At 56.4% G+C, this 26647-nt stretch overlaps 1 pseudogene and 5 gene segments (V, D, J or C); all 6 read left to right on the forward strand.

The window, feature by feature from the left end:
* Positions 1 to 1423: 1423 nt before the first annotated feature.
* On the forward strand, positions 1424 to 3261 carry LOC134370787 (immunoglobulin lambda constant 3-like). The segment is given in 2 exon segments: positions 1424 to 1580; positions 2942 to 3261. Coding segments are annotated over 2 exon segments (477 nt in total).
* Positions 3262 to 4729: 1468 nt separating this feature from the next.
* Positions 4730 to 6470, forward strand: LOC134370788 (immunoglobulin lambda constant 3-like; annotated as a pseudogene).
* A 2315-nt stretch (positions 6471 to 8785) lies between these two features.
* On the forward strand, positions 8786 to 10622 carry LOC134370790 (immunoglobulin lambda constant 3-like). The segment is given in 2 exon segments: positions 8786 to 8942; positions 10303 to 10622. Coding segments are annotated over 2 exon segments (477 nt in total).
* A 1470-nt stretch (positions 10623 to 12092) lies between these two features.
* Positions 12093 to 13833, forward strand: LOC134370791 (immunoglobulin lambda constant 3-like). The segment is given in 2 exon segments: positions 12093 to 12168; positions 13514 to 13833. Coding segments are annotated over 2 exon segments (396 nt in total).
* A 2316-nt stretch (positions 13834 to 16149) lies between these two features.
* LOC134370792 (immunoglobulin lambda constant 3-like) lies at positions 16150 to 17987 on the forward strand. The segment is given in 2 exon segments: positions 16150 to 16306; positions 17668 to 17987. Coding segments are annotated over 2 exon segments (477 nt in total).
* A 1470-nt stretch (positions 17988 to 19457) lies between these two features.
* LOC134370793 (immunoglobulin lambda constant 3-like) lies at positions 19458 to 21263 on the forward strand. The segment is given in 2 exon segments: positions 19458 to 19533; positions 20879 to 21263. Coding segments are annotated over 2 exon segments (396 nt in total).
* Positions 21264 to 26647: the final 5384 nt, after the last annotated feature.

The raw sequence follows: 26647 nt of genomic DNA on the forward strand, positions 1-26647 counted from the left end.
TGAGACAGGGATCAGCTCTGCTCCCTCTTGACCCTGCCACAAGTACCTAAGATCCAGGTGTCCTCCAGCTGTAAATGGGGCTGCTGTGTTCAAACTCGAGAGCCAGATTCTGCAATTCCGCCATAGGCTTCTGTATAAGCTGACTCAATTTCATAATCACTTGATGTGTGATCTAAGTTGCAAAACACATATACACAGGTACACACACGTACACGCACATATGCAGGAACACACACACAGAATCATACACATAATGCATGCAAACACACGTGTTCATTTCAAAACAGTGCCATGTTGGGCATCTCTCTGGGAGGATCAGAAACAGCAGAGCAGAGGAGACTATGGTGACCCCTGTGTTGGGACATAAGCAAAGAAGACCCAGGCACCTGCAGTCCCCAGGCTGTGGGCCTCCAGGGTTGGCACTGAAACAGGGAAAGGGCAGAGATTTCTCATCCAGGCCAAGAGTGATACAAGAGACAGGAAGAGGCTCATGGGGTGGAGTCTAGACCTGCAGCAACAGGCAGATCTCGGAGAACTGCGGAGAAGTTTCTTATGGGACACTGCCAGGGAATGCAGGATGCCAGGTGTGCATTGCAAGTGATGGTACCAGACAGGATGCACATCCAGGCCTGTGCGTCCAGGCCCCGCTCTGCACATGTCCATCCAGTGTCAGGGTGCAGTGTGCCTCCCCTTACTGTGGATGTGCCCTGTGCCGATGACAATCTTGAACACAGAGAGGCTGGTGCATGCGTGCACACAGGACACTGCAGAGCACATGTGCACATGGGTGCCTGTGTAAGCCACAAGGAACTCATTTGGGCAGCAGAGACCCCCACCCTTAGAGCTCATAAAGGAAACTGTACTGACCGTGGAATCTATGACCCGCCCAGGAGGGGCTCCCTTCTGGCCACCACCCCAGCTCCAATTGAGCACATGCACCCTGCAGGAAGGAAGCTGTCCCCACTGGGCTCAGTTAGAGACCTTGAGCAGTGTCTGTCCATTGCACCTTCCAGACAGCCCAGCCACTGACAGGGATACTGGTGCTCAGGACCATGCAGGGTGGTCTGGGTCCCTGGTGATAAACGTGAATTTCCCCTCACCCCTCAATTCCCATTTCCTGCCTCAACTCCAGCACCACCTCCTGTGTTAGAATGGAAGCGGCATCCAGGACACTTCCCACAAGTGCCAACTCCACAAAGGGGTCCCAGCTGCATCATCTCTGTTCGAAACTGGCCTCTCAACTCCTCCTGCCTGACATTCCCAGCACCAGCTGTCCCAGGCAACACAGCTCCTTCCCAGCATGCAATTAGCTGAGAAAACTGATTCCACACACAGACGTTGTCTCCAACCCTCTCCCAAGACTGGAAATGGGAGGATTCCTAAAGCCCCAAGGAACTGAAGTTTCACCCCCTGTCATCCTGCCATGGCCCAACCATCCCCCATGAAGAGGAAGCTGCACCCTGGGCCTCCCCTCGAGCATCTACAGATGGCCTGGGTCAGGGTGTGTCTGGAGGGGTTTTTGTGCGGGTCTATGTCACGGTGTGAATTATTTGGAGGAGGGACCCGGCTGACCGTCCTTGGTGAGTCTCACCCTTTCTCTCCTCTTGGGCTCTGAGTGAAACTTGGGTCAACTTTTCTGTTTTCTGTCCTTTCTAAAGCAGGGGTCTCAACCTGTCTAGGAGTCAACAAACTGCCCCTTTTTGTCCGGTCCCTCTCCTCCTCCAGTCTCTCTCCTCTTCTCAGGCAGTTGCTTAGACAGGATGGGAAGATCCCAAGAAGCCTTCCTGTGTTGTGCGCAGCCCTGGATATGACTCCAGGGGACACTGTCCTCTGAACTCTGGGATGTCTCGCTCCCTGCTCTAGGACTCCACTCCCAAGGTCCAGGGCTCAGGAAGCTCAGGCCGGGGCACCAGGGCGATGGGATGCGTAGGATGCTGAGAACCACTCAGCACCCCAGGGTCTGACTGTGCTGGGACCCAGATTCGGGGCTGCTTTACACCCACTCATGGGAGCCCTTCTCTGGGGACTTGGAAGGATGGAGAAGGAAACGGGAGGGAGACGAGGATGGAGGAAGATTTTCCATTGAGAAGGTGGCCCCAGGGTGCTGGGTCCCTCCTCATCCCCCAGGACAGGTGGCAAACCATGGGCAGGCCAGGTCTCAGGACAAGCAGGCAATATGGTCCTTCCCATCCATAACCAGGAAAGAGACACCAGAGAAAAGGCCCGGGTAAGAACTCCTGATAGGGACCGATGACAGGCACAGGCCCCTCCAAGTAGACAGATTGCCTGGGAAACCCAGATCACCAGGACAACTGCACTTTCAGAGAGACCCCTTAGGACAGATGCAGCCCCAGTCTCAGAACAGAAAAGACACCTGAATCTGAAGCCTTCAATGTTCAGCATTCCCGGGTCCAGACCCTGGAACTGACACCCCCTCCCCGGAGGCAGCCCAGAGCGGTCTCTACCAGGGGTGAGACTGGGGCTAAAATGATGGTGCCAGGGTGACCTCTGGGCATGAAACCCACTCCCCAGCAGGGAGGAAAACCTGAACCCGGACAGACAGATGCCCTCATGAGCAGATGCAACAGAAGTGTCCTAGCGGGAAACGTTCTCCACAGCACAGCCCTGTGGAAAGAGGAGGGGCCAGGGCCTGTCCCAGCCACTGTCGGGGGACAGTGAACACTGGTGGGGTCAGGGGCTGTGAGTGAGGACCGTGACCCTGCAGGAGAGGCTGCAGCCGAATGCACACCTGACTCTCCTCAGTCCGTGGGCACTGAGGGTTCTCTCATGAGGAGGTGAGTGTCCCCTTCCAACACCAACCTGACCTCAGGCGAGCATGGCCCGCTCCCGGCCTGGGCCAGGACATCACGTCCAGACTGAGGTCAGGAACTCTGTGGTGGTCGCCAGACCTCTGACCTCCTGCCCCTCCCACACCCTGCAGGTCAGCCCAAGGCCGCCCCCTCGGTCACTCTCTTCCCGCCCTCCTCTGAGGAGCTCAAAGACAACAAGGCCACACTGGTGTGTCTGATGAGTGACTTCTACCCGGGCGCCGTGACGGTGGCCTGGAAGGCAGACGGCACACCCGTCACCCAGGGCGTGGAGACCACCAAGCCCTCCAAACAGAGCAACAACAAGTACGGGGCCAGCAGCTTCCTGACCCTGTCGCCCCAGCAGTGGAATTCCCACAAAAGCTACAGCTGCCAGGTCACGCACGAAGGGAGCACCGTCGAGAAGACAGTGGCCCCTGCAGAGTGTTCTTAGGTCCCCAAACCTCACCCACCCACGGGGGCCTGGAGCTGCAGAATCCCAGGGGACGGGTCTCCCCTTACTCCCCCAGCCTAGTCACCCCAGCCCTTCTCCCTCAACTCATAAACTCAAAATAAAATTTCCTCCTTTCAGTCATACGATCTGTCTCTGCTCATTTTTATTTATACCTTTTCATCCTAAATGGAGCCAATCCAAATGATGTAAGGAATTCTCTTAGCCACATGAGAAAGGAGCCAGGGGAAGGAATCTGGATGTTTCCCTGAGGGATAGTTTCATTATCACCCAGAAAGCCCAAGAGAATATTCCAGAACAGGGGATTGGGGCAGCAGGACCCAGGACTGCCCATCTTCCCTGTACTTGCTGTTGTTGGTATGTCCACCTCCAGCCGCTTGCACAGCCTCTCCTTGGCTCTCCTTGGAATCCAAGAGAATGGGCTCTCTTCCCCGGGAAGAGTACTCTTCCTCAGTACTCACAATCTAGACAGTGTCCCTCTCTCAAGATGTCCTTCCATCTCAGGACAAAGGACCCCCCTCAAGTTCATGGATCCCCAGTCTACCTCTCTCCTTAGGGTCTGCCCTACTCCTGCCCCCCCAGGATAATGCCCTTTGCCCCCACATGTCCTCCTCTAGTCCTCACAGACAGGACCCTCACCCCAGCACCCTGGTCACTCACCGCCCACACACCCCCCGTATGTTTCTGGTCCCACATCTGTCACAAGTATCTCAGCTGATTTTAAGGCCCCTGGGAGAAGGGAATCAGCTGTGCTTTCTCCCCACCCCTTAGTGGCCCGCAGAAAACTGTACCTACCTCACCTCAAGTACCTAACATGCGAGCGTCCACGGGTGGTCAATGGGGCTGGTGAGAACAAAGTCAAGAGTCCCATTCGGGGCAGGTGACACAGACGTGCCTGTAAAACCACCCTCTTTCTGGAAGCTCTGTGTGGGACCTAAGGATCGAGTAGATTATTGTTCTAGGAGATGTCACAGGATCAGAGGCCTGAGCTATGAGACGCACACTCACACACGTGTTCATAAACACAAACAAGCCTGCACGTGCCATACACACACACATGCCCTCTAGGGCTTGTGCTGGGCACCCAGGACCCTCCTCCGGGCCTCAGCTCAGCAAAGTGGTCCAGCTCCTTCATCTCTGTGTTGTGAACAGGCTTTTCACTTCTTCCATGGCGCCATTCTCCACAGGAGCTGAGCTGGGCACCCAGCTCCTTCCAGGAGCAGACATTAGCAGGGGAACCAAATGTAACACACAGACAGGATTTCTGTCCCTCTCTCCTCCCCAATCTGGGCATAGATGGACTCCTAACCCCCCAATAAAGCATGGCTCCATGGAAAGAGGGACCACCCCCTCTCACCCTCCCATCAGCCAGGCCTGCCCCTGTGATTGGGCGGCTGGACTCTGGGTCTCCTGAGCTCCTGAGCAGCTGCAGGTGGGCTTGGGTCTGGACATGTCAGGAGGGGTTTGTGTGCGGGCTGTGTCACGGTGAGTTGTGTTCGGCAGAGGCACCCAGCTGACTGTCCTCGGTGAGTCTCCCCCTTTCTCTCCTCTTTGGGGTTCCAAGTGAAACATAGGTAGATTTTTCTCTCCTTTCTCTCCTGTCTGGGGCACGGGTCTGAATCTCTCTGGGGTTCAACAAAAAGGTTGCCCCTTTTTGTCTGGCCTTTCACCCCTGACTCCAGCTTGTCCCTTCTTCTCAGGCACCTGATCATGACAGGAGGGGACAATCCTAGTGACAACTTCCTGCTCCCTGCTTGGGCTCCCTCTCCAGGGGACATTGTCCTCTGCACTCTGGAATGTCCACTCTATCCTCAGGGTCTCCAGTCCCTTAAGTCCAGGGGACAGGGTGCTCAGGCTGGGGCACTGGGTACATGAGAGGTGGGAAGGGTGCTGGGAACAGCTCAGCCCCCGGGGTTCTGTCCTCCATGGGTCACAGTTAGAGGGGCTGCTTTGCCCACAGATTTGGAGAGATGGAGGAGAAAATAGGAAGAGGATAGGAATAAAAGAAGAATTTTCTATGAGAAGGTGGCCCCAGGGTGCTGGGTTCCTCCTCCCCCCCCAGGTAAGAAACCTTAGATGAGACAGGTCAGGACACTCAGGCCCTAAAGGCAAATCCCTACCCATCCCACCACTGGATGACAAACCCTGGAGCAGATGACTAGGACAGGGACTCCTAATAAGCACAGATGACAGGGACATGCTCCTGTCAGCCAGACAAAACTCACTGGAGAGACAGATCCCCACTGTAACTCCACATGACAGAGAGAGCCCTGAGAACAGACAGAAACAAGGCCTCAAACTGAAGCCCTCCATCTACTGGACCCCTTGGAATCCAGCCCTTGGGGCTGACACACCCTCCCACCAAGGCAGTCCAGGGGGTCTCTGTGGGGAGTGGCACGGGCTACAATGATGGTGCCAGGGGAATGTGTTGGCAAGAAACCTGCTCCCTGTAAGAGAGAAGAGCCTGGACCCAGAGCAGATGGACGCCTTCATGAGAGGCTCCAAGAGAAGGGATCAGGCAGGAGATTTTCCGACACGTGCCCCGGGACGGACAGATACCTGAGGAAGAGAAGGTCTGAGGGTCAATTTCATCCAGTGGGGGGGACACAGGTGGGGGTTGGTAGGTGATGAAGACATATGAAAAGGAGGCAATTCCAAAGAGGGGGCTGATGAATCCCCAAGAGTTGGACTGAGGAGTCTCCCATAAGGAGGTGAGTGTCCCCACCTACCGCTGACCTGATATCACACGAGCAAGGGCCTGGCTTGAGGTTCCTGCCCTGGCCTGGGCCAGGACATCACGTCAAGATTCAGGTCAGGAACTCTGTGGTGGTCGCCAGACCTCTGACTTCCTGCCCCTCCCACACCCTGCAGGTCAGCCCAAGGCCGCCCCCTCGGTCACTCTCTTCCCGCCCTCCTCTGAGGAGCTCAAAGACAACAAGGCCACACTGGTGTGTCTGATGAGTGACTTCTACCCGGGCGCCGTGACGGTGGCCTGGAAGGCAGACGGCACACCCGTCACCCAGGGCATGGAGACCACCAAGCCCTCCAAACAGAGCAACAACAAGTACGGGGCCAGCAGCTTCCTGACCCTGTCGCCCCAGCAGTGGAATTCCCACAAAAGCTACAGCTGCCAGGTCACGCACGAAGGGAGCACCGTCGAGAAGACGGTGGCCCCTGCAGAGTGTTCTTAGGTCCCCAAACCTCACCCACCCACGGGGGCCTGGAGCTGAAGGACCCTGGAGAAGGGTGTCCCTTCTCAACCCCATTCCTACTCATTCCACCGCTTAACCCTAAAACCAATTAAATCACAATAAAAGTTTCTCACTTTCAATCAGAAAACATGGTCTTTGCTCATCTTGTTTATCTCCTTTCTATCCTAAGTTTGGCCATCCCCCCAGAGTTGAACAGAATCCTTTCAACTTGTGAAGAAACAGCCAGGGAAAGAATTCTGGCATTTCCCTGAGGCACAATTTCACCGACAACTTAAGCCCCACAAAGCAATCCAGAACAGGGGAACGTTCCTCATAAGAAACCCAAGCCTGCTTAGTTTTACCCATCTCTGCTCTTTGTGAACATGTCCACCCCTGGCTGCCCAACAATAAACTCTCATCCCCATCCCTTGGTGAGAATGTCTAACCTCCCATCTCTGGAATCCTCGGGCCTCACACACTGGGCATCACTCCTCTCTCAAGTGTCCTCCCAACTCACGCCTAACATTCCTTCACTCCACCCCACCAAGGCCTTACCTTCCTTGGCTCCTTTACCCCACCTGGAAAAACCTGTCCTCGCAGGGTCTCCCTTTCCTCGGGGAAGTCTGGTCAAAGAGAAGCAGGAAGATCACAGAGGACTGCAGAGGGGTTTGTTAGGGTGACCCCGTGAGGAGGTGCGGGCTGCCTTAGGGAGCCATCCTGCCTCTGCCTCCCCAGGGATACAGCCCTGTGACCCTCAACACACAGGCTTTCCATGTAGCACTCACAGACTGGACCCTCATCCCTGGACCCCGGATACTCACCCCACATTCAGCACTTGGTGTCCCTCATCTTACACGAGTCACTGGGTGTCCCAGGTATATTCAAGGCCCCTGCGAGACAGGGATCAGCTCTGCTCCCTCTTGACCCTGCCACAGTACCTAAGATCCGGGTGTCCTCCAGCTGTAAATGGGGCTGCTGGGTTCAAACTCGAGAGCCAGATTCTGCAATTCCGCCATAGGCTTCTGTATAAGCTGACTCAATTTCATAATCACTTGATGTGTGATCTAAGTTGCAAAACACATATACACAGGTACACACACGTACACGCACATATGCAGGAACACACACACAGAATCATACACATAATGCATGCAAACACACGTGTTCATTTCAAAACAGTGCCATGTTGGGCATCTCTCTGGGAGGATCAGAAACAGCAGAGCAGAGGAGACTATGGTGACCCCTGTGTTGGGACATAAGCAAAGAAGACCCAGGCACCTGCAGTCCCCAGGCTGTGGGCCTCCAGGGTTGGCACTGAAACAGGGAAAGGGCAGAGATTTCTCATCCAGGCCAAGAGTGATACAAGAGACAGGAAGAGGCTCATGGGGTGGAGTCTAGACCTGCAGCAACAGGCAGATCTCGGAGAACTGCGGAGAAGTTTCTTATGGGACACTGCCAGGGAATGCAGGATGCCAGGTGTGCATTGCAAGTGATGGTACCAGACAGGATGCACATCCAGGCCTGTGCGTCCAGGCCCCGCTCTGCACATGTCCATCCAGTGTCAGGGTGCAGTGTGCCTCCCCTTACTGTGGATGTGCCCTGTGCCGATGACAATCTTGAACACAGAGAGGCTGGTGCATGCGTGCACACAGGACACTGCAGAGCACATGTGCACATGGGTGCCTGTGTAAGCCACAAGGAACTCATTTGGGCAGCAGAGACCCCCACCCTTAGAGCTCATAAAGGAAACTGTACTGACCGTGGAATCTATGACCCGCCCAGGAGGGGCTCCCTTCTGGCCACCACCCCAGCTCCAATTGAGCACATGCACCCTGCAGGAAGGAAGCTGTCCCCACTGGGCTCAGTTAGAGACCTTGAGCAGTGTCTGTCCATTGCACCTTCCAGACAGCCCAGCCACTGACAGGGATACTGGTGCTCAGGACCATGCAGGGTGGTCTGGGTCCCTGGTGATAAACGTGAATTTCCCCTCACCCCTCAATTCCCATTTCCTGCCTCAACTCCAGCACCACCTCCTGTGTTAGAATGGAAGTGGCATCCAGGACACTTCCCACAAGTGCCAACTCCACAAAGGGGTCCCAGCTGCATCATCTCTGTTCGAAACTGGCCTCTCAACTCCTCCTGCCTGACATTCCCAGCACCAGCTGTCCCAGGCAACACAGCTCCTTCCCAGCATGCAATTAGCTGAGAAAACTGATTCCACACACAGACGTTGTCTCCAACCCTCTCCCAAGACTGGAAATGGGAGGATTCCTAAGGCCCCAAGGAACTGAAGTTTCACCCCCTGTCATCCTGCCATGGCCCAACCATCCCCCATGAAGAGGAAGCTGCACCCTGGGCCTCCCCTCGAGCATCTACAGATGGCCTGGGTCAGGGTGTGTCTGGAGGGGTTTTTGTGCGGGTCTATGTCACGGTGTGAATTATTTGGAGGAGGGACCCGGCTGACCGTCCTTGGTGAGTCTCACCCTTTCTCTCCTCTTGGGCTCTGAGTGAAACTTGGGTCAACTTTTCTGTTTTCTGTCCTTTCTAAAGCAGGGGTCTCAACCTGTCTAGGAGTCAACAAACTGCCCCTTTTTGTCCGGTCCCTCTCCTCCTCCAGTCTCTCTCCTCTTCTCAGGCAGTTGCTTAGACAGGATGGGAAGATCCCAAGAAGCCTTCCTGTGTTGTGCGCAGCCCTGGATATGACTCCAGGGGACACTGTCCTCTGAACTCTGGGATGTCTCGCTCCCTGCTCTAGGACTCCACTCCCAAGGTCCAGGGCTCAGGAAGCTCAGGCCGGGGCACCAGGGCGATGGGATGCGTAGGATGCTGAGAACCACTCAGCACCCCAGGGTCTGACTGTGCTGGGACCCAGATTCGGGGCTGCTTTACACCCACTCATGGGAGCCCTTCTCTGGGGACTTGGAAGGATGGAGAAGGAAACGGGAGGGAGACGAGGATGGAGGAAGATTTTCCATTGAGAAGGTGGCCCCAGGGTGCTGGGTCCCTCCTCATCCCCCAGGACAGGTGGCAAACCATGGGCAGGCCAGGTCTCAGGACAAGCAGGCAATATGGTCCTTCCCATCCATAACCAGGAAAGAGACACCAGAGAAAAGGCCCGGGTAAGAACTCCTGATAGGGACCGATGACAGGCACAGGCCCTCCAAGTAGACAGATTGCCTGGGAAACCCAGATCACCAGGACAACTGCACTTTCAGAGAGACCCCTTAGGACAGATGCAGCCCCAGTCTCAGAACAGAAAAGACACCTGAATCTGAAGCCTTCAATGTTCAGGATTCCCGGGTCCAGACCCTGGAACTGACACCCCCTCCCCGGAGGCAGCCCAGAGCGGTCTCTACCAGGGGTGAGACTGGGGCTAAAATGATGGTGCCAGGGTGACCTCTGGGCATGAAACCCACTCCCCAGCAGGGAGGAAAACCTGAACCCGGACAGACAGATGCCCTCATGAGCAGATGCAACAGAAGTGTCCTAGCGGGAAACGTTCTCCACAGGACAGCCCTGTGGAAAGAGGAGGGGCCAGGGCCTGTCCCAGCCACTGTCGGGGGACAGTGAACACTGGTGGGGTCAGGGGCTGTGAGTGAGGACCGTGACCCTGCAGGAGAGGCTGCAGCCGAATGCACACCTGACTCTCCTCAGTCCGTGGGCACTGAGGGTTCTCTCATGAGGAGGTGAGTGTCCCCTTCCAACACCAACCTGACCTCAGGCGAGCATGGCCCGCTCCCGGCCTGGGCCAGGACATCACGTCCAGACTGAGGTCAGGAACTCTGTGGTGGTCGCCAGACCTCTGACCTCCTGCCCCTCCCACACCCTGCAGGTCAGGCCAAGGCCGCCCCCTCGGTCACTCTCTTCCCGCCCTCCTCTGAGGAGCTCAAAGACAACAAGGCCACACTGGTGTGTCTGATAAGTGACTTCTACCCGGGCGCCGTGACGGTGGCCTGGAAGGCAGACGGCACACCCGTCACCCAGGGCGTGGAGACCACCAAGCCCTCCAAACAGAGCAACAACAAGTACGGGGCCAGCAGCTTCCTGACCCTGTCGCCCCAGCAGTGGAATTCCCACAAAAGCTACAGCTGCCAGGTCACGCACGAAGGGAGCACCGTCGAGAAGACAGTGGCCCCTGCAGAGTGTTCTTAGGTCCCCAAACCTCACCCACCCACGGGGGCCTGGAGCTGCAGAATCCCAGGGGACGGGTCTCCCCTTACTCCCCCAGCCTAGTCACCCCAGCCCTTCTCCCTCAACTCATAAACTCAAAATAAAATTTCCTCCTTTCAGTCATACGATCTGTCTCTGCTCATTTTTATTTATACCTTTTCATCCTAAATGGAGCCAATCCAAATGATGTAAGGAATTCTCTTAGCCACATGAGAAAGGAGCCAGGGGAAGGAATCTGGATGTTTCCCTGAGGGATAGTTTCATTATCACCCAGAAAGCCCAAGAGAATATTCCAGAACAGGGGATTGGGGCAGCAGGACCCAGGACTGCCCATCTTCCCTGTACTTGCTGTTGTTGGTATGTCCACCTCCAGCCGCTTGCACAGCCTCTCCTTGGCTCTCCTTGGAATCCAAGAGAATGGGCTCTCTTCCCCGGGAAGAGTACTCTTCCTCAGTACTCACAATCTAGACAGTGTCCCTCTCTCAAGATGTCCTTCCATCTCAGGACAAAGGACCCCCCTCAAGTTCATGGATCCCCAGTCTACCTCTCTCCTTAGGGTCTGCCCTACTCCTGCCCCCCCAGGATAATGCCCTTTGCCCCCACATGTCCTCCTCTAGTCCTCACAGACAGGACCCTCACCCCAGCACCCTGGTCACTCACCGCCCACACACCCCCCGTATGTTTCTGGTCCCACATCTGTCACAAGTATCTCAGCTGATTTTAAGGCCCCTGGGAGAAGGGAATCAGCTGTGCTTTCTCCCCACCCCTTAGTGGCCCGCAGAAAACTGTACCTACCTCACCTCAAGTACCTAACATGCGAGCGTCCACGGGTGGTCAATGGGGCTGGTGAGAACAAAGTCAAGAGTCCCATTCGGGGCAGGTGACACAGACGTGCCTGTAAAACCACCCTCTTTCTGGAAGCTCTGTGTGGGACCTAAGGATCGAGTAGATTATTGTTCTAGGAGATGTCACAGGATCAGAGGCCTGAGCTATGAGACGCACACTCACACACATGTGTTCATAAACACAAACAAGCCTGCACGTGCCATACACACACACATGCCCTCTAGGGCTTGTGCTGGGCACCCAGGACCCTCCTCTGGGCCTCAGCTCAGCAAAGTGGTCCAGCTCCTTCATCTCTGTGTTGTGAACAGGCTTTTCACTTCTTCCATGGCGCCATTCTCCACAGGAGCTGAGCTGGGCACCCAGCTCCTTCCAGGAGCAGACATTAGCAGGGGAACCAAATGTAACACACAGACAGGCTTTCTGTCCCTCTCTCCTCCCCAATCTGGGCATAGATGGACTCCTAACCCCCCAATAAAGCATGGCTCCATGGAAAGAGGGACCACCCCCTCTCACCCTCCCATCAGCCAGGCCTGCCCCTGTGATTGGGCGGCTGGACTCTGGGTCTCCTGAGCTCCTGAGCAGCTGCAGGTGGGCTTGGGTCTGGACATGTCAGGAGGGGTTTGTGTGCGGGCTGTGTCACGGTGAGTTGTGTTCGGCAGAGGCACCCAGCTGACTGTCCTCGGTGAGTCTCCCCCTTTCTCTCCTCTTTGGGGTTCCAAGTGAAACATAGGTAGATTTTTCTCTCCTTTCTCTCCTGTCTGGGGCACGGGTCTGAATCTCTCTGGGGTTCAACAAAAAGGTTGCCCCTTTTTGTCTGGCCTTTCACCCCTGACTCCAGCTTGTCCCTTCTTCTCAGGCACCTGATCATGACAGGAGGGGACAATCCTAGTGACAACTTCCTGCTCCCTGCTTGGGCTCCCTCTCCAGGGGACATTGTCCTCTGCACTCTGGAATGTCCACTCTATCCTCAGGGTCTCCAGTCCCTTAAGTCCAGGGGACAGGGTGCTCAGGCTGGGGCACTGGGTACATGAGAGGTGGGAAGGGTGCTGGGAACAGCTCAGCCCCCGGGGTTCTGTCCTCCATGGGTCACAGTTAGAGGGGCTGCTTTGCCCACAGATTTGGAGAGATGGAGGAGAAAATAGGAAGAGGATAGGAATAAAAGAAGAATTTTCTATGAGAAGGTGGCCCCAGGGTGCTGGGTTCCTCCTCCCCCCCCAGGTAAGAAACCATAGATGAGACAGGTCAGGACACTCAGGCCCTAAAGGCAAATCCCTACCCATCCCACCACTGGATGACAAACCCTGGAGCAGATGACTAGGACAGGGACTCCTAATAAGCACAGATGACAGGCACATGCTCCTGTCAGCCAGACAAAACTCACTGGAGAGACAGATCCCCACTGTAACTCCACATGACAGAGAGAGCCCTGAGAACAGACAGAAACAAGGCCTCAAACTGAAGCCCTCCATCTACTGGACCCCTTGGAATCCAGCCCTTGGGGCTGACACACCCTCCCACCAAGGCAGTCCAGGGGGTCTCTGTGGGGAGTGGCACGGGCTACAATGATGGTGCCAGGGGAATGTGTTGGCAAGAAACCTGCTCCCTGTAAGAGAGAAGAGCTTGGACCCAGAGCAGATGGACGCCTTCATGAGAGGCTCCAAGAGAAGGGATCAGGCAGGAGATTTTCCGACACGTGCCCCGGGACGGACAGATACCTGAGGAAGAGAAGGTCTGAGGGTCAATTTCATCCAGTGGGGGGGACACAGGTGGGGGTTGGTAGGTGATGAAGACATATGAAAAGGAGGCAATTCCAAAGAGGGGGCTGATGAATCCCCAAGAGTTGGACTGAGGAGTCTCCCATAAGGAGGTGAGTGTCCCCACCTACCGCTGACCTGATATCACACGAGCAAGGGCCTGGCTTGAGGTTCCTGCCCTGGCCTGGGCCAGGACATCACGTCAAGATTCAGGTCAGGAACTCTGTGGTGGTCGCCAGACCTCTGACTTCCTGCCCCTCCCACACCCTGCAGGTCAGCCCAAGGCCGCCCCCTCGGTCACTCTCTTCCCGCCCTCCTCTGAGGAGCTCAAAGACAACAAGGCCACACTGGTGTGTCTGATGAGTGACTTCTACCCGGGCGCCGTGACGGTGGCCTGGAAGGCAGACGGCACACCCGTCACCCAGGGCGTGGAGACCACCAAGCCCTCCAAACAGAGCAACAACAAGTACGGGGCCAGCAGCTTCCTGACCCTGTCGCCCCAGCAGTGGAATTCCCACAAAAGCTACAGCTGCCAGGTCACGCACGAAGGGAGCACCGTCGAGAAGACGGTGGCCCCTGCAGAGTGTTCTTAGGTCCCCAAACCTCACCCACCCACGGGGGCCTGGAGCTGAAGGACCCTGGAGAAGGGTGTCCCTTCTCAACCCCATTCCTACTCATTCCACCGCTTAACCCTAAAACCAATTAAATCACAATAAAAGTTTCTCACTTTCAATCAGAAAACATGGTCTTTGCTCATCTTGTTTATCTCCTTTCTATCCTAAGTTTGGCCATCCCCCCAGAGTTGAACAGAATCCTTTCAACTTGTGAAGAAACAGCCAGGGAAAGAATTCTGGCATTTCCCTGAGGCACAATTTCACCGACAACTTAAGCCCCACAAAGCAATCCAGAACAGGGGAATGTTCCTCATGAGAAACCCAAGCCTGCTTAGTTTTACCCATCTCTGCTCTTTGTGAACATGTCCACCCCTGGCTGCCCAACAATAAACTCTCATCCCCATCCCTTGGTGAGAATGTCTAACCTCCCATCTCTGGAATCCTCGGGCCTCACACACTGGGCATCACTCCTCTCTCAAGTGTCCTCCCAACTCACGCCTAACATTCCTTCACTCCACCCCACCAAGGCCTTACCTTCCTTGGCTCCTTTACCCCACCTGGAAAAACCTGTCCTCGCAGGGTCTCCCTTTCCTCGGGGAAGTCTGGTCAAAGAGAAGCAGGAAGATCACAGAGGACTGCAGAGGGGTTTGTTAGGGTGACCCCGTGAGGAGGTGCGGGCTGCCTTAGGGAGCCATCCTGCCTCTGCCTCCCCAGGGATACAGCCCTGTGACCCTCAACACACAGGCTTTCCATGTAGCACTCACAGACTGGACCCTCATCCCTGGACCCCGGATACTCACCCCACATTCAGCACTTGGTGTCCCTCATCTTACACGAGTCACTGGGTGTCCCAGGTATATTCAAGGCCCCTGCGAGACAGGGATCAGCTCTGCTCCCTCTTGACCCTGCCACAAGTACCTAAGATCCAGGTGTCCTCCAGCTGTAAATGGGGCTGCTGTGTTCAAACTCGAGAGCCAGATTCTGCAATTCCGCCATAGGCTTCTGTATAAGCTGACTCAATTTCATAATCACTTGATGTGTGATCTAAGTTGCAAAACACATATACACAGGTACACACACGTACACGCACATATGCAGGAACACACACACAGAATCATACACATAATGCATGCAAACACACGTGTTCATTTCAAAACAGTGCCATGTTGGGCATCTCTCTGGGAGGATCAGAAACAGCAGAGCAGAGGAGACTATGGTGACCCCTGTGTTGGGACATAAGCAAAGAAGACCCAGGCACCTGCAGTCCCCAGGCTGTGGGCCTCCAGGGTTGGCACTGAAACAGGGAAAGGGCAGAGATTTCTCATCCAGGCCAAGAGTGATACAAGAGACAGGAAGAGGCTCATGGGGTGGAGTCTAGACCTGCAGCAACAGGCAGATCTCGGAGAACTGCGGAGAAGTTTCTTATGGGACACTGCCAGGGAATGCAGGATGCCAGGTGTGCATTGCAAGTGATGGTACCAGACAGGATGCACATCCAGGCCTGTGCGTCCAGGCCCCGCTCTGCACATGTCCATCCAGTGTCAGGGTGCAGTGTGCCTCCCCTTACTGTGGATGTGCCCTGTGCCGATGACAATCTTGAACACAGAGAGGCTGGTGCATGCGTGCACACAGGACACTGCAGAGCACATGTGCACATGGGTGCCTGTGTAAGCCACAAGGAACTCATTTGGGCAGCAGAGACCCCCACCCTTAGAGCTCATAAAGGAAACTGTACTGACCGTGGAATCTATGACCCGCCCAGGAGGGGCTCCCTTCTGGCCACCACCCCAGCTCCAATTGAGCACATGCACCCTGCAGGAAGGAAGCTGTCCCCACTGGGCTCAGTTAGAGACCTTGAGCAGTGTCTGTCCATTGCACCTTCCAGACAGCCCAGCCACTGACAGGGATACTGGTGCTCAGGACCATGCAGGGTGGTCTGGGTCCCTGGTGATAAACGTGAATTTCCCCTCACCCCTCAATTCCCATTTCCTGCCTCAACTCCAGCACCACCTCCTGTGTTAGAATGGAAGCGGCATCCAGGACACTTCCCACAAGTGCCAACTCCACAAAGGGGTCCCAGCTGCATCATCTCTGTTCGAAACTGGCCTCTCAACTCCTCCTGCCTGACATTCCCAGCACCAGCTGTCCCAGGCAACACAGCTCCTTCCCAGCATGCAATTAGCTGAGAAAACTGATTCCACACACAGACGTTGTCTCCAACCCTCTCCCAAGACTGGAAATGGGAGGATTCCTAAAGCCCCAAGGAACTGAAGTTTCACCCCCTGTCATCCTGCCATGGCCCAACCATCCCCCATGAAGAGGAAGCTGCACCCTGGGCCTCCCCTCGAGCATCTACAGATGGCCTGGGTCAGGGTGTGTCTGGAGGGGTTTTTGTGCGGGTCTATGTCACGGTGTGAATTATTTGGAGGAGGGACCCGGCTGACCGTCCTTGGTGAGTCTCACCCTTTCTCTCCTCTTGGGCTCTGAGTGAAACTTGGGTCAACTTTTCTGTTTTCTGTCCTTTCTAAAGCAGGGGTCTCAACCTGTCTAGGAGTCAACAAACTGCCCCTTTTTGTCCGGTCCCTCTCCTCCTCCAGTCTCTCTCCTCTTCTCAGGCAGTTGCTTAGACAGGATGGGAAGATCCCAAGAAGCCTTCCTGTGTTGTGCGCAGCCCTGGATATGACTCCAGGGGACACTGTCCTCTGAACTCTGGGATGTCTCGCTCCCTGCTCTAGGACTCCACTCCCAAGGTCCAGGGGTCAGGAAGCTCAGGCCGGGGCACCAGGGCGATGGGATGCGTAGGATGCTGAGAACCACTCAGCACCCCAGGGTCTGACTGTGCTGGGACCCAGATTCGGGGCTGCTTTACACCCACTCATGGGAGCCCTTCTCTGGGGACTTGGAAGGATGGAGAAGGAAACGGGAGGGAGACGAGGATGGAGGAAGATTTTCCATTGAGAAGGTGGCCCCAGGGTGCTGGGTCCCTCCTCATCCCCCAGGACAGGTGGCAAACCATGGGCAGGCCAGGTCTCAGGACAAGCAGGCAATATGGTCCTTCCCATCCATAACCAGGAAAGAGACACCAGAGAAAAGGCCCGGGTAAGAACTCCTGATAGGGACCGATGACAGGCACAGGCCCCTCCAAGTAGACAGATTGCCTGGGAAACCCAGATCACCAGGACAACTGCACTTTCAGAGAGACCCCTTAGGACAGATGCAGCCCCAGTCTCAGAACAGAAAAGACACCTGAATCTGAAGCCTTCAATGTTCAGCATTCCCGGGTCCAGACCCTGGAACTGACACCCCCTCCCCGGAGGCAGCCCAGAGCGGTCTCTACCAGGGGTGAGACTGGGGCTAAAATGATGGTGCCAGGGTGACCTCTGGGCATGAAACCCACTCCCCAGCAGGGAGGAAAACCTGAACCCGGACAGACAGATGCCCTCATGAGCAGATGCAACAGAAGTGTCCTAGCGGGAAACGTTCTCCACAGCACAGCCCTGTGGAAAGAGGAGGGGCCAGGGCCTGTCCCAGCCACTGTCGGGGGACAGTGAACACTGGTGGGGTCAGGGGCTGTGAGTGAGGACCGTGACCCTGCAGGAGAGGCTGCAGCCGAATGCACACCTGACTCTCCTCAGTCCGTGGGCACTGAGGGTTCTCTCATGAGGAGGTGAGTGTCCCCTTCCAACACCAACCTGACCTCAGGCGAGCATGGCCCGCTCCCGGCCTGGGCCAGGACATCACGTCCAGACTGAGGTCAGGAACTCTGTGGTGGTCGCCAGACCTCTGACCTCCTGCCCCTCCCACACCCTGCAGGTCAGGCCAAGGCCGCCCCCTCGGTCACTCTCTTCCCGCCCTCCTCTGAGGAGCTCAAAGACAACAAGGCCACACTGGTGTGTCTGATAAGTGACTTCTACCCGGGCGCCGTGACGGTGGCCTGGAAGGCAGACGGCACACCCGTCACCCAGGGCGTGGAGACCACCAAGCCCTCCAAACAGAGCAACAACAAGTACGGGGCCAGCAGCTTCCTGACCCTGTCGCCCCAGCAGTGGAATTCCCACAAAAGCTACAGCTGCCAGGTCACGCACGAAGGGAGCACCGTCGAGAAGACAGTGGCCCCTGCAGAGTGTTCTTAGGTCCCCAAACCTCACCCACCCACGGGGGCCTGGAGCTGCAGAATCCCAGGGGACGGGTCTCCCCTTACTCCCCCAGCCTAGTCACCCCAGCCCTTCTCCCTCAACTCATAAACTCAAAATAAAATTTCCTCCTTTCAGTCATACGATCTGTCTCTGCTCATTTTTATTTATACCTTTTCATCCTAAATGGAGCCAATCCAAATGATGTAAGGAATTCTCTTAGCCACATGAGAAAGGAGCCAGGGGAAGGAATCTGGATGTTTCCCTGAGGGATAGTTTCATTATCACCCAGAAAGCCCAAGAGAATATTCCAGAACAGGGGATTGGGGCAGCAGGACCCAGGACTGCCCATCTTCCCTGTACTTGCTGTTGTTGGTATGTCCACCTCCAGCCGCTTGCACAGCCTCTCCTTGGCTCTCCTTGGAATCCAAGAGAATGGGCTCTCTTCCCCGGGAAGAGTACTCTTCCTCAGTACTCACAATCTAGACAGTGTCCCTCTCTCAAGATGTCCTTCCATCTCAGGACAAAGGACCCCCCTCAAGTTCATGGATCCCCAGTCTACCTCTCTCCTTAGGGTCTGCCCTACTCCTGCCCCCCCAGGATAATGCCCTTTGCCCCCACATGTCCTCCTCTAGTCCTCACAGACAGGACCCTCACCCCAGCACCCTGGTCACTCACCGCCCACACACCCCCCGTATGTTTCTGGTCCCACATCTGTCACAAGTATCTCAGCTGATTTTAAGGCCCCTGGGAGAAGGGAATCAGCTGTGCTTTCTCCCCACCCCTTAGTGGCCCGCAGAAAACTGTACCTACCTCACCTCAAGTACCTAACATGCGAGCGTCCACGGGTGGTCAATGGGGCTGGTGAGAACAAAGTCAAGAGTCCCATTCGGGGCAGGTGACACAGACGTGCCTGTAAAACCACCCTCTTTCTGGAAGCTCTGTGTGGGACCTAAGGATCGAGTAGATTATTGTTCTAGGAGATGTCACAGGATCAGAGGCCTGAGCTATGAGACGCACACTCACACACATGTGTTCATAAACACAAACAAGCCTGCACGTGCCATACACACACACATGCCCTCTAGGGCTTGTGCTGGGCACCCAGGACCCTCCTCCGGGCCTCAGCTCAGCAAAGTGGTCCAGCTCCTTCATCTCTGTGTTGTGAACAGGCTTTTCACTTCTTCCATGGCGCCATTCTCCACAGGAGCTGAGCTGGGCACCCAGCTCCTTCCAGGAGCAGACATTAGCAGGGGAACCAAATGTAACACACAGACAGGATTTCTGTCCCTCTCTCCTCCCCAATCTGGGCATAGATGGACTCCTAACCCCCCAATAAAGCATGGCTCCATGGAAAGAGGGACCACCCCCTCTCACCCTCCCATCAGCCAGGCCTGCCCCTGTGATTGGGCGGCTGGACTCTGGGTCTCCTGAGCTCCTGAGCAGCTGCAGGTGGGCTTGGGTCTGGACATGTCAGGAGGGGTTTGTGTGCGGGCTGTGTCACGGTGAGTTGTGTTCGGCAGAGGCACCCAGCTGACTGTCCTCGGTGAGTCTCCCCCTTTCTCTCCTCTTTGGGGTTCCAAGTGAAACATAGGTAGATTTTTCTCTCCTTTCTCTCCTGTCTGGGGCACGGGTCTGAATCTCTCTGGGGTTCAACAAAAAGGTTGCCCCTTTTTGTCTGGCCTTTCACCCCTGACTCCAGCTTGTCCCTTCTTCTCAGGCACCTGATCATGACAGGAGGGGACAATCCTAGTGACAACTTCCTGCTCCCTGCTTGGGCTCCCTCTCCAGGGGACATTGTCCTCTGCACTCTGGAATGTCCACTCTATCCTCAGGGTCTCCAGTCCCTTAAGTCCAGGGGACAGGGTGCTCAGGCTGGGGCACTGGGTACATGAGAGGTGGGAAGGGTGCTGGGAACAGCTCAGCCCCCGGGGTTCTGTCCTCCATGGGTCACAGTTAGAGGGGCTGCTTTGCCCACAGATTTGGAGAGATGGAGGAGAAAATAGGAAGAGGATAGGAATAAAAGAAGAATTTTCTATGAGAAGGTGGCCCCAGGGTGCTGGGTTCCTCCTCCCCCCCCAGGTAAGAAACCTTAGATGAGACAGGTCAGGACACTCAGGCCCTAAAGGCAAATCCCTACCCATCCCACCACTGGATGACAAACCCTGGAGCAGATGACTAGGACAGGGACTCCTAATAAGCACAGATGACAGGGACATGCTCCTGTCAGCCAGACAAAACTCACTGGAGAGACAGATCCCCACTGTAACTCCACATGACAGAGAGAGCCCTGAGAACAGACAGAAACAAGGCCTCAAACTGAAGCCCTCCATCTACTGGACCCCTTGGAATCCAGCCCTTGGGGCTGACACACCCTCCCACCAAGGCAGTCCAGGGGGTCTCTGTGGGGAGTGGCACGGGCTACAATGATGGTGCCCGGGGAATGTGTTGGCAAGAAACCTGCTCCCTGTAAGAGAGAAGAGCCTGGACCCAGAGCAGATGGACGCCTTCATGAGAGGCTCCAAGAGAAGGGATCAGGCAGGAGATTTTCCGACACGTGCCCCGGGACGGACAGATACCTGAGGAAGAGAAGGTCTGAGGGTCAATTTCATCCAGTGGGGGGGACACAGGTGGGGGTTGGTAGGTGATGAAGACATATGAAAAGGAGGCAATTCCAAAGAGGGGGCTGATGAATCCCCAAGAGTTGGACTGAGGAGTCTCCCATAAGGAGGTGAGTGTCCCCACCTACCGCTGACCTGATATCACACGAGCAAGGGCCTGGCTTGAGGTTCCTGCCCTGGCCTGGGCCAGGACATCACGTCAAGATTCAGGTCAGGAACTCTGTGGTGGTCGCCAGACCTCTGACTTCCTGCCCCTCCCACACCCTGCAGGTCAGCCCAAGGCCGCCCCCTCGGTCACTCTCTTCCCGCCCTCCTCTGAGGAGCTCAAAGACAACAAGGCCACACTGGTGTGTCTGATGAGTGACTTCTACCCGGGCGCCGTGACGGTGGCCTGGAAGGCAGACGGCACACCCGTCACCCAGGGCGTGGAGACCACCAAGCCCTCCAAACAGAGCAACAACAAGTACGGGGCCAGCAGCTTCCTGACCCTGTCGCCCCAGCAGTGGAATTCCCACAAAAGCTACAGCTGCCAGGTCACGCACGAAGGGAGCACCGTCGAGAAGACAGTGGCCCCTGCAGAGTGTTCTTAGGTCCCCAAACCTCACCCACCCATGGGGGCCTGGAGCTGCAGAATCCCAGGGGACGGGTCTCCCCTTACTCCCCCCACCCCGGTCACCCCAGCCCTTCTCCCTCAACTCATAAATCTCAATAAATATCCTCACTGTCAATCAGAAATCCTGCTCTATCTCACTATTTATCTCATATTTAATTTGCAACCTCCCTGGGTTCTCGGGGTCGGGTGGGGAGATCCTGGCACCAGGGAAAAGTAGCCAAGGGGAGAGGCTCACAGTCTCCCAAGGCATCACCCCAGGAGACACCAGGACAGGAGGGTTCTGGTGACTGGAACGTCCGTCCCTCTGCCCTCCCCTCCTCCCCTGCCTCCTCCCAGCACAGGGCCCCACTCCCTGCCTCCTTTCTGGACGGAGCTGTTCATGGCAGGACCTCCAGAGGCGACCTCTCTCCCGCCCCGGTCAGGACCCTCTGCCCATGCCACGTCCTCTCTTTCCTCAGCCTGCAAGCCCTGCTCTGGCCTGGACCCCTCTGCCCCTGGCCCTCAGCCCTGGAATGTCCTCCTCCCTGTGCCCCGCTCGGCTCCTGCTCACCCCCACTTCCTCCCAGTCACTCTTGAGCGCTGGACAGTCCACGGGGTCCAGGACACTCCAGCACCATCGGCTTCACGGGCTCTTGAATCTGGGACCCCCTCGATTCTTCACCTGATGGCATATTCAGAGATGCAGAGGAGGAGGAAGCCAGGACGGAAAGTGTCACACAAAAGGCCCGCCAGGAGGCTGGGGACACTTGCCAAAGATGAGCTCTGAGCCCCCCAGCAACCAGTGTGAGGCGGGAAAGAGGCGCCTCATGATTTCTCTGAGATTAAACAGCCTCTGCTGGAGGGAAACGTGGTCTCAACGCTGGGGCCAGGCACCTCGTACCACAGTCAGAAGTGGGGACGAGTCTCACCCAAGGCCTCAGCATTGATGGGACTGGGGGGCATCATTTATTGGGAACACTTCTCCATTCAACCTTGGACCTCAGTGGGCAAGCCAGGTCCTGTCTGGGGACTTTCTCTGTGACGCTGTGAGGCTCGCAGGGCCTGGGCTCCAGCCGCTCCCTGATGAGGAAGGTGAGGTGAGGGGGGACCGGCCCAGCCCCTCGTGCCTGGTCCCTGGGCTCTGCCCCTCCACGCACTGTGGGGGTTGGGGGCGCACATCAGCGGGTCGGGCCTGTGTCACTGCGGGCAGGGGCTGCTAAGGGCCGGGGTGAGTCTCTCTCTCGGCTCCTGTTTGAGTCTCCTGTGGCTGTTGTAACAGATTGCTGCAAATTCAGTGGCCTAAAACAAAGAGCATTTATTCTCTCACAGGTCTGGAGGTCAGAAGTCCAAAATGAGTTCTGGGGGCTAAAATCAAAATGGGGGCAGGGCGTGCTCCTCTGGAGGGTCTCGGGGAGAATCGTTTCCTCGCCTTTCCCAGCTGCTCCAGGCCGCCCCCAGCCCTCGGCTCGTGGCCCCTTCCTGCCACTTTAAAGCCAACAGCATGGGTCTTCAACTCTCTCTCTCCCCCTCCCTCTCTCTCCCTCCCTCCATCTTTCTCTCTCCCTCTCTCCTTCCTTCTTTCCCTCCATCTTCCCTCTCTCTCTAATCCCCCTTTCTCTCTCTCTTTCTCTCTCTCTCTCTCTCTCTCTCTCTCTCTCTCCCCTCTATTTCCGTCCCCACATCTCCTTCTCTCACTCTGACCCCCTTGCCTCCCTCTTTCCTTTATAACGACCCTGCCTTGGGCCACCCAGGCAATCCAGGATCATCTCCCATCTCGGGCTCCTTCACGTCATCACATCTGCAAAGTCCCTGTGGCCACACAACATAACACATTCACAGGTTCCAGGGGTTGGGACACGGCTGTCCCGGGGAGGGAGAGGGGCCCTTTTTCAGCCAGCCACAGCTGCATGTTCCCTGGGGACTGAGAAAGCCACCTCCCACATTCCCCTCCCTTTCTCTGTGTCCTGCCCAGTCCTGTCTGGGCCACTCCTGGGGCCTTCCCAGTCCAGGAACAGCCCCTCCCTCCTCTCTGTTCTCCTGTGGTCCATTCTCCTGGGGCCATGGGGGAAGGGACTGTGATTTATCCACAGCTCTGGGGCATTGGCTTCCCACCAGCCCTTGCTAAATTCTCTACAGACCTTACCTTTCAGTCACCAAACTGCCCTTGGAGGGAGATCCTAGAAGGGTCCCCATAACAACATAGCCCAGAGACCCTGAGTGACCTCACAGCAGGGAACTGCATCTGGACCCACCTGACTCCAGGTCTCAACTCCTGACCCCAAATGTCCAGCCACCCTCAGCCCACTCCAGCCCACCCTGGCCAGGCCTCCCACTTTGTCCAGCTTCCTCCCTGGAGAGCTCAGAGCCCACCTGTCCCAGGCCCCCTGGTTCAAGGGGACAGAGGCATTGGGGCCAACAAGGAATGGGGATACAGGGGCCTCGGCTACTGAATCCCTCATGCCTCTTCCCTTTCCTCCAGGTCAAAAATCAGGGTCACATCACTCAGGAGAGGACCTGGGAGGGGTGACCCTGCCTCAGTCCAGGCTCTGGGTCTGAGTCACTCTCTGGTGGTGGCTCTCTGGACCCAATCCTCCCACTCCCTGGGGCCAGCTGCTCCCTCAGTCCAGGATTTCTCAGCAACATCTTGCGTCATGGGGTGCTTTTCCGAGGGAAGGGGCAGGAAGCTCTGGGTCTGGGCGCCAGGAAAAGGAGAACCCATGGTCCTCTCCAGGCCCAGCACCGAACACATAGTAGGTGCTCAAGGGATGGCTGAGGAATGGTAATGTGTGACAGTCCCAGGGAACAGGCCAGGCCAGCACACACCCGGCTCACTCTTGAGAACACCAGGCGAGCTCCCCCACCCCACCCCTTCTGACCCCACCCTTAGTTCATTTCCACACCTCCCCTTCCCTGCTGAGAACCTTCCAGAGTTCCCACTGCCTCCAGGATAGTGTCTGCTGCCCTGTGAGGAGTCACTGAAGTCAAGGGGAAGGCAGCCAAGGGTGTCCAGCAGAGACAACCTGACTTCTGGTATCCTCAGGCCCTAAGACAGACAGATGCCCTTCTTGGGAGCAGCCGCCTCAAGCACACGCAGGCCCTGGGCTGTCGGCGCGTGAGCGCTTGGTTCTCTCAGAACCCCTCCCCTAAACTGACCAGCTCCCAGCTTCTCAGTGAAACTGTAGTACCTCATTTCCCTGCAGTCACTGTAACTGGACACCGCTCCAGTCCCCTTCCCGGCCTGACCCCTGGGAGCCGAAGTTGATGCTGGGTCTGGAGAAATGACCAGCCCACTGATGACTCCAGCCTCATCCAGGTCCCAGACCCATGGTCACCAGTCAGCTGAGGTTTCCTAAGTGCCTGTATGTGCCCAGCTGTAGCTCGGGACCCAGGCCTGGCTCTACCTGGTCAACCAGGCCATATCTGACAGACAAGCCTGGACTGCCATCTCTCAGCCTCAGCCTCTGAGTATGAAGGGCCAGTGTCCCACTGAACGGTCATCTTAATGATGTGATCCCATCAGAAGAACTAACTCAAGAAGAATGGCGTGCCTGGACTTGACGATGGCCATCTATGACTGACCAATTCTCAGGGATTTCATATCCCCCATATGAAAAAAGTTGGGGCTACTGTGTGTGTGACTCAACCCTGTAAGGTCTGCATGAGGAGCCCCCTAAACTTGCAACACGTGACACTCTGGCGGGGCCTCTGACCTCTGGCCTCTCTCAATTAGCAGGCACTCCCACTGGCTTCCAAGGTGCTGGTGCCCTCCAGAGTAGAGCATCTGGCTCTCCCAGGCTGCCTCCCTGTAACCCCCATACCCACGCCCGACTGCCGGTTGGCACATCTGGGCCAGTCCATTTCCTTGTTACCCTCTCCACACCTAGCAGACCCCACCCCACTGTGACTCTTCAGTTCCTGCCCCTAAATTGGCTCCCTGTCCCTCTGGCCATAAACCTGCTCCTCCCTGCCTAGAACCTGTCTTGGATGCCACCTTCTCTCAGGCTGCCACCTCCCTCTCTCCTGCCCTTCACCACACATCTCTGAGGGCTCCAGGACTCCATGTCCTACCCTCTTCCTGCCTCAGGCCTGGTGCCTGCCGCTGCCCCATCTCTCTCCTGCACTAAACACGGCACCAGTGGCCTTCAAGTGGCTCAATCCAATGGTCCCCTTGCTGTCCTTCCTCTGTAGACGTCTGGGTAGACTTTAGCCCGCACATCATTCTCACCATCTTGAAACTCCTCATCCCGCACCAGGGCCCCTCTCCTGAGTCCTTTTTTCTATCACCCCATGCCCCTTTGTCTTCACACTGCCTTGTCAGGGCTGCAGGGAGCTGGCACCTTTGGCTGCTCTTGTTTCACTATGTAAGTAATAAATTGCTGGAATGTAACAAAGGCTCATTGTTTCTTCACCAGCTCAGTGTTTCCACCTGGCCTGGCCTGGAGCTTGACAGCCACCCGGGGCTGCTGACCTCGCTCCCTGGGTCCCTGGTGGCAGCCCTGCCCGAGCGCCACTGTTCTGAGTCACCACTGGACGTGGGCACCCCGAGGGCAGGGGCTGCACCACCCTCCCATCCCTCAGAGGTTCAGCTGGGTGCTGGGCCGGGTATTGTTGATGATGTCTGCTGCTCCATTGTGGAACTGCTCCCAGCTCTGCCACAGGTGTTACCTCACCTGCCACCACCTGTTACCACAGTGACCCCAGCTAAGTGCTGCTTGCTGGCAGAGGAGCTCTGCACTGGTATATGATGTGCCTTACATCTTATGATCCCAGACTACCCCCAGAGGCAGGTGTCAATACCCCCACACCTTACAGATGAGGAGACAGAGGTTCTGAGAGCTGAGGCCACCTGCCTAGGTCCCATAGCTGGCAGGGCCACAGACATAGTGGGCACCTGGGCCTCCTGAGGAGGCTGTACCTGTGTGGGGCTGGGAGAAGGTGCTGAGCACATGGACCACCTTGTGGGTCTGTGGGGTGGGGGACCCGGGTCCCTTAGTCTACACTGACTCAGTGAGTGTAGGAGACAGGCAGGAGGGGAGTCACCGGAGGACCCTCTGAGTCAGCGAAGCAAAGCAGGTGCTGGCATTTGTGTGCCCATTTCATGGATGAGAGAATGGAGGCTCCAACGGGAGGGGGTGACCTGCCCAGGGTCACATGGTGGGTCGCTGGTTGACCCACCCCCAGGCTCCTTCCACAGCTCCTCAGTCATTCATTCACTCACTCATTCATTCCACAAAGCTCAGTGGGCACAGCGGTGGGCAGGTGCTGGTGCAAGGAGACCAGGCCCATCTGCCCTGGAGGAGCTCATGAGCTGGGGATGACGTGGAGATCACCAACACCCCCAGCCCATCCCCAAGTCCCCAAGGCCAGTACCCAGCCCAGAGAGCATCTGAGCAGCACCAGCATCTCCCCCCACACTTAGGATAAGATTGAACCTACAGGAACTTCTG

This window comes from Cynocephalus volans, chromosome 2 (assembly GCF_027409185.1).
Source record: "Cynocephalus volans isolate mCynVol1 chromosome 2, mCynVol1.pri, whole genome shotgun sequence".
Taxonomy (NCBI): Eukaryota; Metazoa; Chordata; class Mammalia; order Dermoptera; family Cynocephalidae; genus Cynocephalus; species Cynocephalus volans.